The sequence below is a fragment of the Emys orbicularis genome, chromosome 1 (genome assembly GCF_028017835.1).
Source record: "Emys orbicularis isolate rEmyOrb1 chromosome 1, rEmyOrb1.hap1, whole genome shotgun sequence".
NCBI classification, from domain to species: Eukaryota; Metazoa; Chordata; order Testudines; family Emydidae; genus Emys; species Emys orbicularis.
The window spans coordinates 46,111,636-46,129,977 of NC_088683.1; the positions used below are offsets into that span (position 1 = coordinate 46,111,636).

Consider the following 18,342-nt stretch of genomic DNA (forward strand, 5'->3'; position numbering starts at 1 on the left):
ATTCTTCAGCAGCAATTTGGCAGCAGGTCCTTCACTCCAAGAGAGACTGAGGGACTTGCCGCTGAAGACCCGGATGTGCTGCCCCTTTCCATTGGCCGCCCCGAGCACCTGCTTCCTTTGCTGGTGCCTGGAGCCAGCCCTGTCTAAGGCAAAAGTCTCCGACAACTGTGCATGTGGGCGCGCACACACCTAGAATTGAATGGACCTGAGCTACACATCTCAAAGAACAATAGTTATGAAAGATAGGTAACCATTTTTTCGGTGCTCCCACTCAAGATCACTATCTCACAAGTGATTTTGTCTCTCTGCTGCTATTATTCATGCTCATGTACTTCTAGTGTAAGTGAAATGGGCTGATTATGTAAATACAATATAGTCCTGAAGGTTGATATTTCAGTCTAAACAGCAGTGGGTGTTAAGCACAGGTCAGAGTTATTGTTTTCTTCCCCATCATCATCTTTTCTGTCTGGTTCTCATGCTGTGACTTCCCATTCTGTCCCTCTTGTTCTGAAATGGATGCTGGTGAGAAATACATGAAGTGCAAAGTGACTTCTTTCACCTGCTGAGCTGCAGGCAGAATTGAAACATTCAAATTTAAAAAATACCCCTCCATTAGATCTCTGTCCCTCTCTCTTTCTCTCTCTCTCTCGAGAGCGAGCTGATGTGTCATACATTCCTTATATGGATAGTGTAGGTGAAAAGTGTCTGACCAAAAACTTTGTAATTTCTCTCTACCTTGTTTTTGAAATCTTCAGCCCTTGTGAGAAATGGAATGAATCTGTAGCTGTTGAGTTCTCCTGTACTTGACTAACTTGAAGAGGTATGCATGAGTATGGAAGAGAATTGCAGCTCTGTAGATCAACATGGATATCATATAGAAAATTGAGAGAGTTGTGGGAGAGCCACTGCGTTAACTCACCTTCTTTCACTGTTAATTGATTTGTAACAGGAACCATTTATTGTGTTCATCCACCTCAAGTCAAGTGACAATGATAAGTATCACAGGAACTGTTACTTTCTTCAAACTCTGATCCAGGAACTTTACTAAAAAAAAGAAAACAATATTATCTCTAAAGCTAATCTGTTTCTTTCCTTCACTCTGCTTCACTGTAGAGCTTCTGTTCAGAGCTTTCTCCTAATCCTTCTACCTGGCTTCCTTTAAGATTTAAAGTAACAGGGCTTATAGCATGAAATCTCCTTTGCCTTTTTTTCAGCATAAACAATCTCTAGCAAGATTTAACAGAAAATGATGCATTTGAATTAGGCAATAGCTTCACCTCTCATCCAAGTCTGATCATCATTGGGCATGATGGATGGTTTTGTCTTGTTGATTTACTTGGATTATCAAATTGAAAGAAAGAGATTCCTGTTGAGTGATCCTTCTCAGCTCGTTCCATGGAAGCTGTGGTCTCAGAACCATTGCTAGTAGGACCATGTGTCAGTTCAACTGGGTTGGAACCATATTAAGATGCTGCCTCTTTCTTCTGTACTGAATACCTTGATCAGTCTCAATTCTGTAGAATCTTGGGCTGTACCTGCATTTATTGATAACAGCTGGTTTACTATATTTTTTTCTTCATTCTGTTTTATTGAGATTGTCTCCTGGTTTAAGTCTGGGTAAGCTGCAGGCTGCATTCTAACAGTTAAAGGAGGAAGACTGAGATCCTTTACATTATGGGCCCTACCAAATTCATGGCCATGAAAAATGTGTCACGGATCGTGAAATCTTGTCTCCCCCCATGAAATCTGGTCTCTTGTGTGCTTTTACCCTTTACTATACAGATTTCATGGGGGAGACCAGAGTTTCTCAAATTGGGGATCCTGACCCAAAAGGAAGTTGCAGAGGGGTCAGAAGGTTATTTTAGGGGGGATCATGGTATTGTCACCCTTACTTCTGTGCTGCCTTCAGAGTTGGGCAGCCAGAGAGCGGTAGCGGTTGGCCGGGCGCCCAGCTCTGAAAGCAGCGCCCCGACAGCAGCAGCACAGAAGTAAGGGTGACAATACCATACCATGCCACCCTTACTTCTGCACTGCTGCCTTCAGAGCTGGGCGGCTGAAGAGTTGCAGCTGCTGACTGAGGGCCCAGCTCTGCAAGCAGCAGCGCAGAAATAAGGGTAGCAATGCCATACCATGCCATCCTTACTTCTGCGCTGCTGCTGGCAGTGGCTCTGCCTTTAGAGCTGGGCTCCCGGCCAGCAGCTGCCACTCTCTGGCCACCCAGCTCTGAAGACAGCGCCAAAGCCTGCAGCATTAAAGAAGTAAGTGTAGCAGTACCACAGCCCCCTACAATAACCTTGCGACCCCCCTCCCCCACAACCCCTTTTTGGGTCAGGACCCCTACAATTACAACAATGTGAAATTTCCCATTTCAGTAGTTGAAATTATGAAATTTAATATTTTAAAAATCCTATGACCATGAAATTGACCAAAATGGTGAATTTGGTAGGGCCCTAGTTATGGGGTTATTCAGGATGATTTACCTCTAAGGTTGGTAGAATTCTTCTAATCTGACCACCCATGAGATCTTGTGGGTCAAGGTGAGATGCAGAATTTCCACAAATTTAGAAAAATAGCCATTGACTGTTAGACAGATATGTTCTTTTTCTTCACAAGAAGATAGCTAATGCTGTTCTTTTCTGAGGTCCATTGGGTAATGCTGGGGGCATGCGATATTCTTCACTTGTGTCCTTCTGGTCCCTATTTGAGACTCCCATGATTCCCTCCTATGTTTTAGATACTGCCCTATTCCAGGCCACCACTCCATCTTACTCAGTTTGTTTCTTCACTTGGTTAGCTGCAGGACTGGCACCCTCTAGACCTTGCTGAGTGCACGGGTATGCCCTCCCCCCTCACTTTGATCTGCACTGGTTCTCCTTTTAGCAGTTCATTTTCACAGAACAGCATTGTGATCCCACTGTGTGATTTATAAGGCCTGTCTCAATGGCTGTGCTTTGGTCTAGAAAGTCATTTGTTGTGGTCTTGATTATAAAGGTGTCAAATACATGCTTGTAGCGTTCATAGCTAGTATAATCTTTGAATTGCCCAAAGTCTATGGTAGAGCAGGGAATTTAACCTAGTTTCCCAAGTCCCAGGCCAGCACCCCAAACCACTGTTGCGTCATTTCTCTCTCTGATTATGTATTACCATGCATGATAATGGCCAAATAAATGGACTAATAAGCATTCAGATTATTCTACCGTTCAACAACAGCAACAACGAAAGTGAAATGGGACAGGCTGGTGACTGAGTCATGGTGCTGTTCAGGAAGGACAGGCAGGGCAGAAAAGGTGGGGGAGTTGCGTTGTATGTAAGAGAGGAGTATGACTGCTCAGAGCTCCGGTATGAAACTACAGAAAAACCTGAGAGTCTCTGGATAAAGTTGAGAAGTGTGAGCAACAAGGGTGATGTCGTGGTCGGAGTCTGCTATAGACCACCAGACCAGGGGGATGAGGTTGACGAGGCTTTTTTCCGGCAACTAACAGAAGTTGCTAGATCACAGGCCCGGGTTCTCATGGGAGACTTTAATCACCCTGATATCTGCTGGGAAAGCAATACAGCGGTGCACAGACAATCCAGGAAGTTTTTGGAAAGTGTAGGGGACAATTTCCTGGTGCAAGTGCTGGAGGAACCAACTAGGGGCAGAGCTTTTCTTGACCTGCTGCTCACAAACAGGGAAGAATTAGTAGAGTTCAGGATCCTGACACAAGGAAGAAAGGAGAGCAGCAGAATACGGACCCTGGACTTCAGAAAAGCAGACTTTGACTCCCTCAGGGAACAGATGGGCAGGATCCCCTAGGAGAATAACATGAAGGGCAAAGGGGTCCAGGAAAGCTGGCTGTATTTTAAAGAATCCTTATTGCGGTTGCAGGAACAAACCATCCCGATGTGTAGAAAGAATAGTAAATACGGCAGGCGACCAGCTTGGCTTAACAGTGAAATCCTTGCTGACCTTAAACGCAAAAAAGAAGCTTACAAGAAGTGGAAGATTGGACAAATGACCAGGGAGGAGTATAAAAATATCGCTCAGGCATGCAAGAGTGAAATCAGGAAGGCCAAATCGCACTTGGAGTTGCAGCTAGCAAGAGATGTTAAGAGTAACAAGAAGGGTTTCTTGAGGTATGTTAGCAACAAGAAAAAAGTCAAGGAAAGTGTGGGCACCTTACTGAATGAGGGAGGCAACCTAGTGACAGAGGATGTGGAAAAAGCTAATGTACTCAATGCTTTTTTTTGCCTCTGTCTTCACAAACAAGGTCAGTTCCCAGACTGCTGGACTGGGCAGCACAGTATGGGGAGGAGGTGACCAGCCCTCCGTGGAGAAAGAAGTGGTTCGGGACTATTTAGAAAAACTGGATGAGCACAAATCCATCCAAGGGTGCTAAAGGAGTTGGCGGATGTGATTGCGGAGCCATTGGCCATCATCTTTGAAAACTCATGGCGATCGGGGGAGGTCCCAGATGACTGGAAAAAGGCTAATGTAGTGCCCATCTTTAAAAAAGGGAAGAAGGAGGATCCGGGGAACTACAGGCCAGTCAGCCTCACCTCAGTCCCTGGAAAAATCATGGAGCAGGTCCTCAAGGAATCAATTATGAAACACTTAGAGGAGAGGAAAGTGATCAGGAATAGTCAGCATGGATTCACCAAGGGGAAGTCGTGCCTGACTAACCTAATTGCCTTCTATGATGAGATAACTGGCTCTGTGGATGAGGGGAAAGCAGTGGATGTGTTATTCCTTGACTTTAGCATAGCTTTTGATACGGTCTCCCACAGTATTCTTGCCGCCAAGTTAAAGAAGTATGGGCTGGATGAATGGACTATAAGGTGGATAGAAAGCTGGCTAGATCATCGGGCTCAATGGGTAGTGATCAATGGCTCCATGTCTAGTTGGCAGCCGGTTTCAAGCGGAGTGCCCCAAGGGTCGGTCCTGGGGCCAGTTTTGTTTAATATCTTTATTAATGATCTGGAGGATGGTGTGGACTGTACTCTCAGCAAGTTTGCAGATGACACTAAACTGGGAGGCGTGGTAGATACACTGGAGGGTAGGGATCGGATACAGAGGGACCTAGACAAATTAGAGGATTGGGCCAAAAAAAACCTGATGAGGTTCAACAAGGACAAGTGCAGAGTCCTGCACTTAGGACGGAAGAATTCTACGCACTGCTACAGACTAGGGACCGAATGGCTAGGTAGCAGTTCTGCAGAAAAGGACCTAGGGGTCACAGTGGACAAGAAGCTGGATATGAGTCAACAGTGTGCTCTTGTTGCCAAGAAGGCTAATGGCATTTTGGGCTGTATAAGTAGGGGCATTGCCAGCAGATCGAGGAACGTGATCGTTCCCCTTTATTCAACATTGGTGAGGCCTCATCTGGAGTACTGTGTCCAGTTTTGGGCCCCACACTACAAGAAGGATGTGGAAAAATTGGAAAGAGTCCAGCGGAGGGCAACAAAAATGATTAGGGGTCTGGAGCACATGACTTATGAGGAGAGGCTGAGGGAACTGGGATTGTTTAGTCTCCAGAAGAGAAGAATGAGGGGGGATTTGATAGCTGCTTTCAACTACCTGAAGGGGGGTTCCAAAGAGGATGGAGCTCGGCTGTTCTCGGTGATGGCAGATGACAGAACAAGGAGCAATGGTCTCAAGTTGCAATGGGGGAGGTCTAGGTTGGATATTAGGAAACACTATTTCACTAGGAGGGTGGTGAAGCACTGGAATGCGTTACCTAGGGAGGTGGTGGAATCTCCTTCCTTGGAGGTTTTTAAGGCCCGGCTTGACAAAGCCCTGGCTGGGATGATTTAGTTGGGAATTGGTCCTGCTTTGAGCAGGGGGTTGGGCTAGATGACCTCCTGAGGTCCCTTCCAACCCTGATATTCTATGATTCTATGCTTTGACAGACTATCCAGAAGATCTAGGTTGTGCTAGTTTCTCACTGTAAATGTTTTCCAGAGGCTGAGCCTTATGGAGAAGTGGGGACACCTTTCTTCTGTCTTTCCTTTAATACAATGAATGGGTGACTATTTCATTTAAAAAACATTGACTCTTTATCACACCTATTCATTTAAAAAGGGGAAAAAACAAGAGTCTGTTTGAGTTACAGAGGGAAAATTATATTGACTTCACCTATGGTCTGAGAAAAGGAGTTATCCTAGGATGTATTGTGCTGATGGTTTATAATGTGTTGGGATCTAAATCTGTCCTTACCAGGAAATTTACAGCTGAATATTTTTCAACACAATGAGCCAGGTCTGTTCCTAATAAGTCTCAGAGAAATTGTCAGTGAAAAACATATTTACATGCAACAAGAAAACACTAAAACCAGATCTTATATGTGTAATGTGGCAGTTACCTTTTAGACAATGAAATAATAGCTGCTGATACTTGATTATAATGAAGTCCTCTATAAATTTTATAAGATGTCTTATGATTATTTTTAGTTACCTGTATCCTGCCTATATGTCAACATATGTCCTATGTAAATAGTATTTTTCGCAACACATGCTTAGCCTTTGAACTGGAAGACACTAATGAGTTGTATCTAAAATGTTCCCCTAAAGAGATCATGAAATTAACATGACCTACCTTCATAATCCATTCTATAGACCTCTAAAAATGGTCTTTTTCTTTTGCTTGTGAAAATAGAGGGTATGACCTGTAAGCAGATGTAGGAGCAGGCTGAGAAGCACATGCAACAGAAGGCTCTATTGTACAAATTTTCTTTTGTAAGGATGTTTAAAGTATAGTTAATATAAACACCAAAATGCTTGGTCTTCAAGTGCCTGCTGGTTAAAGGAGTGCCAAAATGCTGCACCCTAATTTGTTCTCTTCCTTCTGTGTGTTCCTCCTTAACTCACATGCCTACTTTTTGAGCACATAACGGCTTGCTTTTCTCAAACTCCTTTCACGTGTTCCTCTGATTCTGCTAGTCTTTAATTAACAACACTGAGCTTTGAAGGAAAATTCAGGTATTAAAAGCTTGTTAAATGAATAACAGAATTCTCTTAATCAAAGCTGCAGACTTAATCTTTCTGTGACTTAAAGATAGTAAATGCATGTTTTTCACTTGCAGATTTGAAAACTGATCGGTTTTGTTTTGGGTTTTTTATTCTGAGTGTCACTATGCATGTTACATTTGAAAACAAGCATTCTTAGAAAGGGTTGAGGCTTTTTTAGTAAATTTGTTTCTAGCCAAAAAGCTCAGGGAAGGGGGGGGGGGATTCTGAAATGTAATACACTATAAAAATCCACAAGGTCAAATTAATGGCTCCATGTAAACATTATGAATTAATTTTTTTTCTTGTCTTAGAACTCTTTTATTTTCTCTCTTTTGCTGGTACATTTTTGGCAACGCTGCTGTACCTATCTGTCCACATGGATTCAAATCCAAATGTCAACTTGTGTATTCCTCCTTATCTCAATTTTTCAGTTTTCATCTATTTTGTTAATGCTAGAAAAGATTCTATTTTTTTAATATTTGGACATATGCAGATCAGTAATATCAGTTATTGTGCAGATGACCAGTATCACATAACACTTAAAAATAACTTCACCTGCGTTCAGTTGAAAAACATACATACACCCTATTATCACCTCTTTAGGCAAAAGCCTGATTGAAGGTCAAGAGATTCGCACTCTGCCAAACCAGCAGGAGAAGCTACTTCCAGAGTTGAGGGCTCTTCACTGAGAACATTCTGCCACCAGTCCTATGACATTCGTATCTAGGGACAGTAAACTTGAGAGCCCCATTTGATCTCATCTGCTGCAGCTGTTCACAGGGGCCCCAGTCCTGCATTACACTCAGTGACTCCTGCAAATTACTTGGAGCATTTAACTCCTATTGACATCAGTATTTCACAGGAGGCTCTCCACACCTTACAGGATTGTGCCAAGTGAGAAATGATTGGGGTCAAGGAAATCTCAGCACTCAAGGAAATCCCCAAATTTGCTGTCTGATCAATCACTTTTCTAAAGGCTGGGTAGAGTATGGATAACAATTTGCAAGACAGTCAGTTTTTCTTTCTGCAAAAGGATGCTGGAATCCTCTTTTATGCTAGGACAATCTCCACTAGCAACAAAGCTGCTACCTCTCACTTTATTTTACTGACCATAGTGAACACAGGTCCAAAGTAGGGACACAGTAGGGTTTCAAACCTTTTGATATATCTAGACCCGGAGTGAGTGAAACTTGTTGAAAGATGAGTAGAGATGACATTTCATCTATACTCCTCAGGCATGAATATATTCCAGCAGAAGCAGACGGGCCAGTCCAAATCCACTGATCTGATCCTCAAAAATAAGTGGGAATTTTACAAGTGAGGGAAAGTATTATTTTTCAATAATTCACCTAGCTGTACAGTACCAAAAGCATTTGTGGTGGATGAGATTTTGTGGTTGCTGTTTAGGAGGAAAGGAAAATCCAATTTGCCTCTTCGTGTAAGGGAAGAAGATGCTTAAGTGGTGGAAGGCCATAGATGGTCATCAGTAGATTGGTCCACCAACTGTATAGTACTCTACTCTCATTTAGAGACATCTGAAACTTACTTGGGTCCATCAGTTGCCATGGATGGACCAATGGAAGAGGTCCTAAACTGCAACCAGAAAAATGAGCCCTGAATTGAAATTGAAAAATCAAGTCACCTGTATAACTTTTCTTTGGTTGGTAAGAGGGTGTCACAAATATTGCTATTAGCTCCAGAGGAGTACTCAGGTGATATATGGAGCAGAAAAGCTTTATCATCCCACAAGTCCAATGGAAAGAAAAGGTTTAATTCTAATTGCCCTGTGCTACCGGCCATATTAGCATGTTCCTGTGGGGATGGACAACAAAATAACACTAAAACATACAAATAACTAGTTAAAAAATGTCAGTGACATTTTGTTTTACTCTCATTTTAACTTTGAAGCAAATGAAGAAAAAGATTTGGAAGAGTAAAACAAGAATGTGTTTTGAAATCTGTTTTTCTGTATTTTTAAGAAAGAACTATCTTGGGGCCAGGTGGAATACCCCTTACTCTTGTGGGTGAGCAGTTACTTACAGGAGTAACAGAAACTGAATCTGAAAGTAAATGTTCACTAGTGTAAATCAGGTTATGTCTACACTGCATTTAAACACCTGCAGCTGGCCAGTGCCAGCTGACTCAGGTTCGCGGGGCTCGGGCTAAGTCGCTGTTTAATTGCAGTGTAGACATTAGGGTTTGGGCTGCAGCCTCCCACCTCGCAGGCTCCAGTCTGATCCTGAATGTCGACACCACAACTAAACAGCCCCTTAGCCCGAGCCCCGCAAGCCTGAGTCAGCTGGCATGGGACAGCTGCGGGTGTCTAATTGCAGTGTAGACATACCTTAAGGGGCTCACTATCTGGCCCTCATTTGTATCTTTCTGGGAGAATAACCGTTTTCTATGCTATTCTACCACAGTAATATTTAAGTGAAGCAAGAAAACCATGTTTCAAAGTTGGGGCTATTTTTGAAGAGCACATTTTGGAGGGCTCAATCGTACCTTATTGTCTATTGTACACATTTTCTGACATCTTTTTGTGCTCTCCTTATTCTTCTTGCAGCACACTCAGTTCTGTCGAAACACTCACTGCAAATACATTTGGCAATTCTAAAAAATTTAGGTATTGTCGGTGTGGTTCTGTGTGACAACAAACTCAGTGAAGTGACAGTTCCTTTGTATGTAGTGATTCTAGTCTTAGTGCAGGTTGACAGATGTGACATTCTCCTCGTTCACCTTTCTCACTTGTCATTATCTGGACCCCTGGCTCTTTCCTGTCACATATATAACATGCCTCAGTGAGGTTTAATATGACAGAACTATTTACTTTATCACTCCATAGCACAATCTCTCTTGACAATGAAATCAGACAGTGAAATTTACTCAAATTTGAGCACGTTCCATCTGTCAGGGGGCTGAGGCAAAGTGTCAGGGCATCCATCAAAAGAGAGAAGATAAGTTATTTGCTCTTTCACTTCAAATTTATATGATAGTATATTGATGTACATAGCTACACATACCTTCACCATATCTGATTTTTATTCCTGTCTTTGAAATAATTTAAAGAGTTCAGGCATGTTTTCCTCCTTGACCTGACAGGTCACAAATATAAGGGATTATGAGGGTAGGGAGTTGTTGCTTTTGATTTTACAGCACATTATGTCATGGCCAGGTAACAATCTATCGCTTCTAGATTTAATGTTGGTTGAGAAAGTTAAAATCAGAGTTTAGCCAGTTGACCTTTCATTACTTTCTTTGGTGGTTAGTTTAAATAATTAATAAATGAAAGTATTGATGTCTTTTTAAACATGCTGCACGGGGAAAAGTCATGAGTTTTATATGGCAGATATATAATATTGGAAATGTTTACTTCAGGTTTCTGTAACTCTTCTGTATTACCTTTCATGCAATATTTTTAATGATATACATTTTAAGGTCCTGATTCTGTAAAACATTCTTATTCAGGACAAGACTTGAGCATATGCTTAAATTTGCTCTTAAGTTAAAGCGTGTGCTTGTATAGGATTGGACCTAAACATTTACTTAAATATGTTCCAGAATCAAGGCCAGTATTTCTTGGGCCACATCACAATCTTCTTGTTCATTAGAATTTATTGAGAAACTAAATATATCAGATAACAATTTGACACTATAGTAATTGAATGTCTGTTTCTCTCTTTTTTTGTTATTTTCCTGGCTTACTGTCTTTTGATGTTCAAAAGCTGAAAATAGACCATTTAAATAGTAGATAAAATTTTATTCACAAATCATGTGTAGTCTGTTGCCTTGATAATTGCCAATCTCTTTAAATTCTTATTGTTTTAGAGCATATTGTTGCAAACCTTACTCCTGTGAGCAGTCATGCATAGTTCCATTAAAATCAAGCTCATTGACTCCGTGGGGTTACTTGCAGGAGTAGTAACGTTTTAAGTATTGGGCCCTTAATTTTTACCTTTTGTGCCTGATTTGGTTAAAAAATAAAAACAACTTCCTTCGCATGAAAGCCTTGCTGAGGAGTTTAAATCAGAGATAATTTTTCAACATTTATTTACAGCTTGTTTAGAAATACTATTCCAGTATTTTGATATATATGTCTGTCTGCATATAAAAAATAAATACATTGGAATGGATGCAACATTTTTAAAATTGAGATATACTTTAAAGAAAACAAAGTATTGAGATATTTACAGTCTGAGCAAAATAGGAAATAATTATGAATGTGATTTGTTAAAAAATAAATTACAGCCCAACATGCCACATTTGCAGTGGTAGCTCTGCACAGGAAATCCATTCCTTTCTCAACATGCTGTGGACTGACCGTTTGAATTCATGGCCTAACTTCTTTTCATTAACAATAACAAGACACAAATAAACTGGAGCTTAAATTAATTGCCAGTATTCTAAATGTCATCAGTTCTAATCATCTTGTTAATTCAATGCCCAGTATTATTTTAATTGTATCAGTTTTCCTTTTGACGCTCTTTCATGAAGTAAATATAATATTTTATAAACACGCAGGCCTGCTCATTATAAAACATAATGGTGTCTACTGTCAGTGAGAGACATAGAAAAATGAGTATGCAGGTAAACTTTTTTTTAATTGCTATGTACTTGAATTTAATATTCAGTATAGCTAATGCATTAATTAGATTTCTATGGTGTAAAAGAAAGGTACATTGTAATTTGTGTGTACACACACTCACACAGAATATAACAGCTTTTTCAGTTTTATCATTTCTATGTAGTTAGGATCTCTCATGTATTCAAACTATGGTAATACAGTTTGTCTCCAATCACTTATCTATTCTTTGCATATTTTGAAGTGATGTTATTAGATAGCTGAGATGCAAACTTAGGTGATTGTATATCTTTAATTCCATTATGTGACTGAATCAAAAAGGATTTATGTTAAAGTGTATGTAAGTAGCTGGGAAAACGTACACAGAAAATTGTACTGGAATGATCAGACATTTTGGGTTCTGGACAAAACATCTAAGGTGAGATTCACCTTGGTGTGGGTACAAGGCCCTCTGAATCACTCAAGTTTCATGGGTTTCATGGGAGAGGAGGTACTGATTGAAAGGTCACACCTAATTTTATTAGAAATTTACATGAGAATGTGGACCCCTGTATAAATTTGTTCACACCAGGTTAAATCTCTTAAGGAATCGAGTAATAATTATGCTTCCTTTGGTATATGAATGTTCTTTTCTTAGATGTGTATTCCTTCAACGATTCATAATAGACCAAATTTACCATTGTACAGAAAGCCAGCATAAGATCTATACATTGCTTAAACTCCACTTAAGCCCTCCTGTAGGTTTACGAGGAACTTAAACAGTGCATAGACCTTGCACTGGCCCTCTGTACAGAGATGAATTTCACCCAGGCTATCGGCTATCAGCTATCAAAGCAAGACCTTTAGAGATGCAGTTGAGCTAATGGTTTATTTTTATATCAAGTATTTGCCTGTATGTAAGAAGGGGTTTGTGTTACTTGATAGATGTTTTTCAACAAATGTATTAGAGTAATATTATTTTAACTGTTGAAACATAGCTTTCCCTTTTGCAGGTGCAAATTTGCACTTGTGGTTTAGCACCCATAAAATGGAATTACAGGTAGCAGTCAGAAGCTCTGCACTTTGAAGTACCTGTTTTCACCTGTAAAAAGGACTGAAGATTGCAAATATCCAGATTTGCACTGGCAGTTTAGTTGCAGGTGCAAATTTTGCAGGTGTAAATTGCACCCACAGAAAGGGCACTTCTTAAAGGTTAATTATTAATTACTGCAAGTTGAATGAGGAAAAAAATAGACAGTTCATTTTGAGAAAGGACCTCATTTGTTGAAGTCTCTTTTGCTGTATACCTGGTCTTCCTCCAATGTTCCGGTGGCTGCTCTGTCTTGTTCACTTGCTGCTTCTTGTCCATGTTGAGGGAGCTTCATTTGATAGGTCTGACCCTAATTGGTGCTCATTCCCTCAGGAAGGGATTCTTAGGAGCTGCCTGCTAGAGGTGGGAAACTTTTTCATGGTGGGATGCTTTTCTGCCATGTTAGCAGCACAGTGCCTCAGGGTGGGTACCTCCAAGGATCAGGGAGTTGGAATTCAGAAGACTGGGCCTGAGTTTGGGGCAGGAATGCTCAGTTGAGTGTGCAAGGACAGAAACTAGCTGGGGAATGGATCGGAAAGACTGTCTGTGCTACCTTCTATTGGGTAAGCATGGCTGTTATTGGGAGGGATCTTTATGACAGGGATGCTGGAATGAAAGACTACAGGGAAATGGGAACCAAATAAATAGTTAAGAATTTGAATTTCTAAGCTCTAGTCTAATTGATTTCTCAATATAAGTTTCAGCCTCATTCTTTAACTATATACATACATTATTGCTGGGTTTATTTCAAAGCAATGGAAAGGGGGCAAAGGCCAGGGAGAACTCTGGGTGTAGGAATGGGGTAAATGATGACGCTTACATTGAAGGAGGATGTTCAAACAAAACTCACTGCATAGTTTTAATCGACTAAAACCTACCAAGACAGAAGACAGGTTTAGTTTCTATGATTATGATAATATGTGGAAGAAAATGTTGAACAAAAGATTAAATAACTATATCATATTACAGGCCTGATGGAATTGGAACAGTCTCAGTTGAAGAAAAAGAAAGATTTGAGGAGACTAAAAACCGACTTTCTTCCCTTTTAGAAAACCAGATAAGCCACTTCAGGTGAGTGTATAATTCATTCAGTGGATATGAAGCTTCATTCAAAATGGTTTTGACATGGTGGTGTTCATTATTGTGACTATGAACAAGACATAGTAAAGATTAAAGTTGTTACTTGAGGAAAAATTCAAGTCATAGTAAATATAACAATACATTTATATTGGATGTCTTTCAAAAATATATCATTTAATTTAATCACACATTATTGGCCTATAATGTTCACTAATATAGCAGAGGAGACTAATTCCTTCCAATGTGGGAATCACTGGGTGAAATTCTATGGCCTCTGACCTCCTGCATAACAGACTAGATGACTATAGCAGTGTTTTTGGCCTTAAAACCTATGACTATAATTCTAACTCATGATTAGCTGAAAATCTTCAAATGAAGACAAGTGAGTAAGCCATAACTGAAGTCTTGAACAGTGTTAATGAGTATGATCCATACGCAAACTGAGTGCCCTGATTGATTGCAGCTGAGTTAAGTTAAAATTATTTTTTTAACCTTTGAGCTAATCAGATCCCATATGCAAATCTCTGTTTCCTGACTGGACCAATCAGAGGTAAATATTTTTCTGGGTATCTAATCTTTCTTTACTAACCTTTATATTTTTATACATTTTCCCCCATATCAAGCCAAGTCCTTGCTCCCTAGTCCTCAATGAAGAGTTTGTCCATGCTGAGTTTCAAATTTTAGTCTTTTTTGTTGTTGCCCAGTTCAAAAACTTGATTTAGAATTAAATCACAAAGGAAAGAGTATTTCTTCTTCAAGGGATCATCTACAAGGATTCCAATCTTGATTCCCATGCACCCCATGCACACATGGTCAGATTCTTTTGGCCAGCAGTGACCATCGAAGCTACATTTGAGCCCTAGATGTCCTTGTGCCCCTGCCAGAACCAAGGGCATAAAGAGTAGACTGGGCCCAACCAATCCTTAGTTCCTTTTTACCGTTCATGGCAGCAAAACAGAATCCTTGAAGTATCCCACCAGCCTCTTTGCACACTGTGCTAGCTAGTGTTAGTTATTCGTTACTCTTGGTACCTGTTGGCAACACACACATGCACAAAAGAAAGAGAGAAAGAAAGAGAGAGAGAAAATTTCTTATTTTAGTCAGGTTCTGGATTTAGGCTAGAACACTCCCTGTACAGGTGTTCTAGCAGAATGTCAGAAGAGAAGTCTCGAGAGTTTAAAACCTGCCCCTCATGTAAAGCTTCAATGCCACTTAATAATGGGCACTCTAGGTGCCCATTTTGTTTAGAAGAGGGACATATTCCTGAGTGATGTACCATATATCACCCAGGGCCGGCTCCAGGTTTTCTGCCACCCCAAGCAGCGGAAAAAAAAAAATCGCACCGCTCCATTCTCCGACGGCAGTTCAGCGGCAGGTCCTTCACTCCCTCTCTTCCTCTTCGGCAGCACTTCGGCGGCAGCTCAAAGAGGAAGAGAGGGACTGAGGGACCCGCCGCCGAAGACCCGGACAGGCCGCCCCAATAGCAGACGGAGTGCCGCCCCTTTGTATTGCCTGCCCCAAGCACCTGCTTCCTTAGCTGGTGCCTGGAGCCGGCCCTGATATCACCCCTCCTTAGAAAGCCAGAGAAGCCTGCCTGAAATTGTTCCTCCTGGAGTGCACTCTGCAAACTCCTCAGACATCAAAAGGAAGGACACAGCTGAACCTCACTCCTCAGGTTGGTCCCTCTCCATGGGTGCCCTGGTGAAACCAGATTCCACCCTGAACTCTCAGGCTATGTAAACCAACAGGCTCCAGTCATCACCCACCATTCCAGCTTCAATTACCTCAGAGGAGGTAGGAAGGAGCTCTGCTCCAGAATTGAGCCAAGGCACAGGACACATAAGTCTTACTTATCTCAGGCTCAACAGCCAAGGGGCAGCCAAGAGCCTGAGAAGGGTCCCTCTGGCGTCCTGGCACCAACTGTTAAGAGAGCACTGGTGGTACCCACTGAACCTGTGTACCACCTCTCTCTTGGTATTGAGCCTTCGGTTTCTGGCATTTTTGCACAAGCAATCTCAGAACAGTGTTCCTCAGTGCCCAGCACATCAACAACTAATGTATTGATACCCAGGGCATATACAGTACTGAGTGATTTATCTGTGAGCCTGGTACTGGAGTCTCCTCTTCTGTGGGGTTGGGGGTGGTGATAACTAAGCGACCAGCTATTGAGTTTGTCAGTCCAGCAAGTGAAGGCGGAATCTCCAATATTGACTTCATCCTCTATCAGCTGAGGGAGCACAGCAGAGCCAGGGCATCTGTGACAGGACAGCCTCTCCCTTGGAAGAGGTATATTTTTAATCTCCTTTTGGGCATAATAGGAACTCCTCTCCTACACACCTACCTTCCCTGCCTCGTGTAGCACAATAGAAGTCAGGAAGAGACCACTCTAAGGAGGGATCTGTAAGGGCCAGCAGGAAACGACCTACGGTTCCCCCATGTGTCTGCCATACTCATATGAGCCCTGTCCCTACTGGACACCCTGGGGACTGCAGCCATATTCAGGCATCATCGGCTCCTTCTAGGCTTAGAGTCCCCTCCCCAAAAAGGCAATATAGACCAGCAGAGCCAGCTCAGCTAGTGCAGCCTCAGATCCTGAAAAGATAGGAAGAGGGAGATGATGAGGATCAGCATCTACAAGGGGAAGAATAATTTGTCCCTGCTGCAATCTCCTCATTCTCTCCTGACAAAGCAGCAAATCTCTCAATGTCTTCTTCATTCAATGACTTCAAGACAACTTCATCAAGTATATGGCAGAGATTCTAGATATACTTCTGGAAGTGGTGCAGGAAAAACTTCTCAAACTTCTGCACATCTTGCACCTTTCTATGCCTGACTTCCTATGCCTATAAATGAACACTGTTGAAGCCTGTGAAAGACTTGTGGTGCATATGAGCATCCATTTTGGCCACATTGAAATGAGCCGACAGGAGATATCAAATCCCTTCCAAGGGAATTGACTATTTTTATTCCCATCCAGTTCCAGGGTCTTCTGGTAACTGCATTCCAAGAGATGTTGACGCAACAGAGTCCTTCCAATTCTATATCTAGGGAGAGAAACCCAAAGAAACTGGACCTGTTTGGATGCAAAGTCTACTCATTTGCCAGTCTCCAGATGCACGTGGCTAATTTCCAAGTTCTTCTGACAAATGCAATTATTTGAATTGGTACAACCTGTCTCATTTAGTGGGCAAGCTATCTCAAGAGCATCAACTGGAGATAAACACTGTCATATCCAAGGGACAACTTACTGCCCACATGTCCTGACACGGCCAACACAGCAGCACATACTATGACTACATCAGTGACTGTGAGAAGATCTTTTTGGATCCAGTCTTCAGAGAACAGCGGCAGAACTATACGGATGCAGCTGCGCCACTGTGAGATATCTCGTGTAGCTGCGAGCTCTCCCATTGACATAATTAAACTACCTCCAATGTGCAGCAGTAGCTATGTCAGCAGGAGAAACTCTCCTGCTGAAATAGCGCTGTGCACACTACCACTTATGCTGGCAAAACTTATGTTGCTCAGGGGTGTGTTTTTTCATGGCACAAGACTGTTTGTAGCATTTGTAGAGAGGGTTATAGGTCAGGAAAGGCCATGTCTACACTAGCACTTGTCGGTAAAACTTCTGTTGCTCTCCCGTCGGCATAACACTGCTACCCAAGCTGTACTGACACAGCTGTGCTGCTGTTAGCTCATAAGCATAGACATAGCCTAAGAGATTATCTAGGTAGGTCTCCAACTGTGTAAGGGCATGTTATGAGTTAGCCAGGTTAGATCCACCTAGACACGTTAGAGGTTGTTCCACTGCTGCCTATTTGAAGAATATCCATGTTCCTGAAATCTACAGAGCAGCTACAAGGAATTTGTTCTGCACACTGACAAGCCACTATTCTTTGATAGAGGCTTTCAGACCAGATGCCTGCTTTGGAAGGGCTGTCCTGAAAGAAGTTTAAGTAGGACTCCCACTACTCATCCCCAAGTAAACAGACAATTATTTATTAATCACTAAGAGTGGAATCCAAGTGGGCAAGCACTCAAAGAAGAAAAACAGTTACTTACCCTACAGTAACTTTGGTTCTTTGAGATATGTTGTCCACATGGATTCCACAACCCACCCTTGTTCCCCTCTACAATAGAGTTCTACTTCTCTGGGATTGGGGATTGGCAAAAGAAATGAGGGATGGTTGGGCCTGCTCTGCCCTTTATGCCCGCAGGTGGAGGAGCAAGAGGACATCTAGGGCTCAAGTGCAGCCCCAATGAACACTGTTGGCCAAAATAATCCAATCTCATTCACATGGGGTGCATGCCTACCAAGAGTGGAATCCATGTGGAGAATGTATCTCAAAGAACCACAGTTACTGTAAGTAACCGTTCTTCTTTTTCCATTATCCCATAACTTAAAAATAGCTGAAATATATCTTTTCAAACTCTCCTAAAAAGTTCACCTTTTGGCAGAAACAAAGCATGGAAAAATGTAGCTGATTAAGTGAGTATTTTGGAAAAGTATGACTGCATGAAAATAGGTGGTTGTAATGGAAACTGTTTTGTAGCCTTAATTCTAGTGGCTACTACAATACAGAACTGTAATTATTAATTAAGGCTCTCTATACTTAGATTGTTTTCA

At 41.7% G+C, this 18,342-nt stretch overlaps 1 protein-coding gene across 14 annotated transcripts in view; it reads left to right on the plus strand.

Moving 5' to 3' along the window:
• The window catches only part of CADPS2 (calcium dependent secretion activator 2), a 581,803-nt gene that overhangs the window by 421,140 nt on the left and 142,321 nt on the right, over positions 1 to 18,342 (plus strand). For all 14 annotated transcript variants that reach the window (XM_065397473.1, XM_065397474.1, XM_065397479.1 and 11 more), the window contains one exon: positions 13,605 to 13,706. In XM_065397473.1, the coding sequence (XP_065253545.1) occupies positions 13,605 to 13,706 (102 nt within the window). The remainder of the gene's footprint in view (positions 1 to 13,604; positions 13,707 to 18,342) is intronic.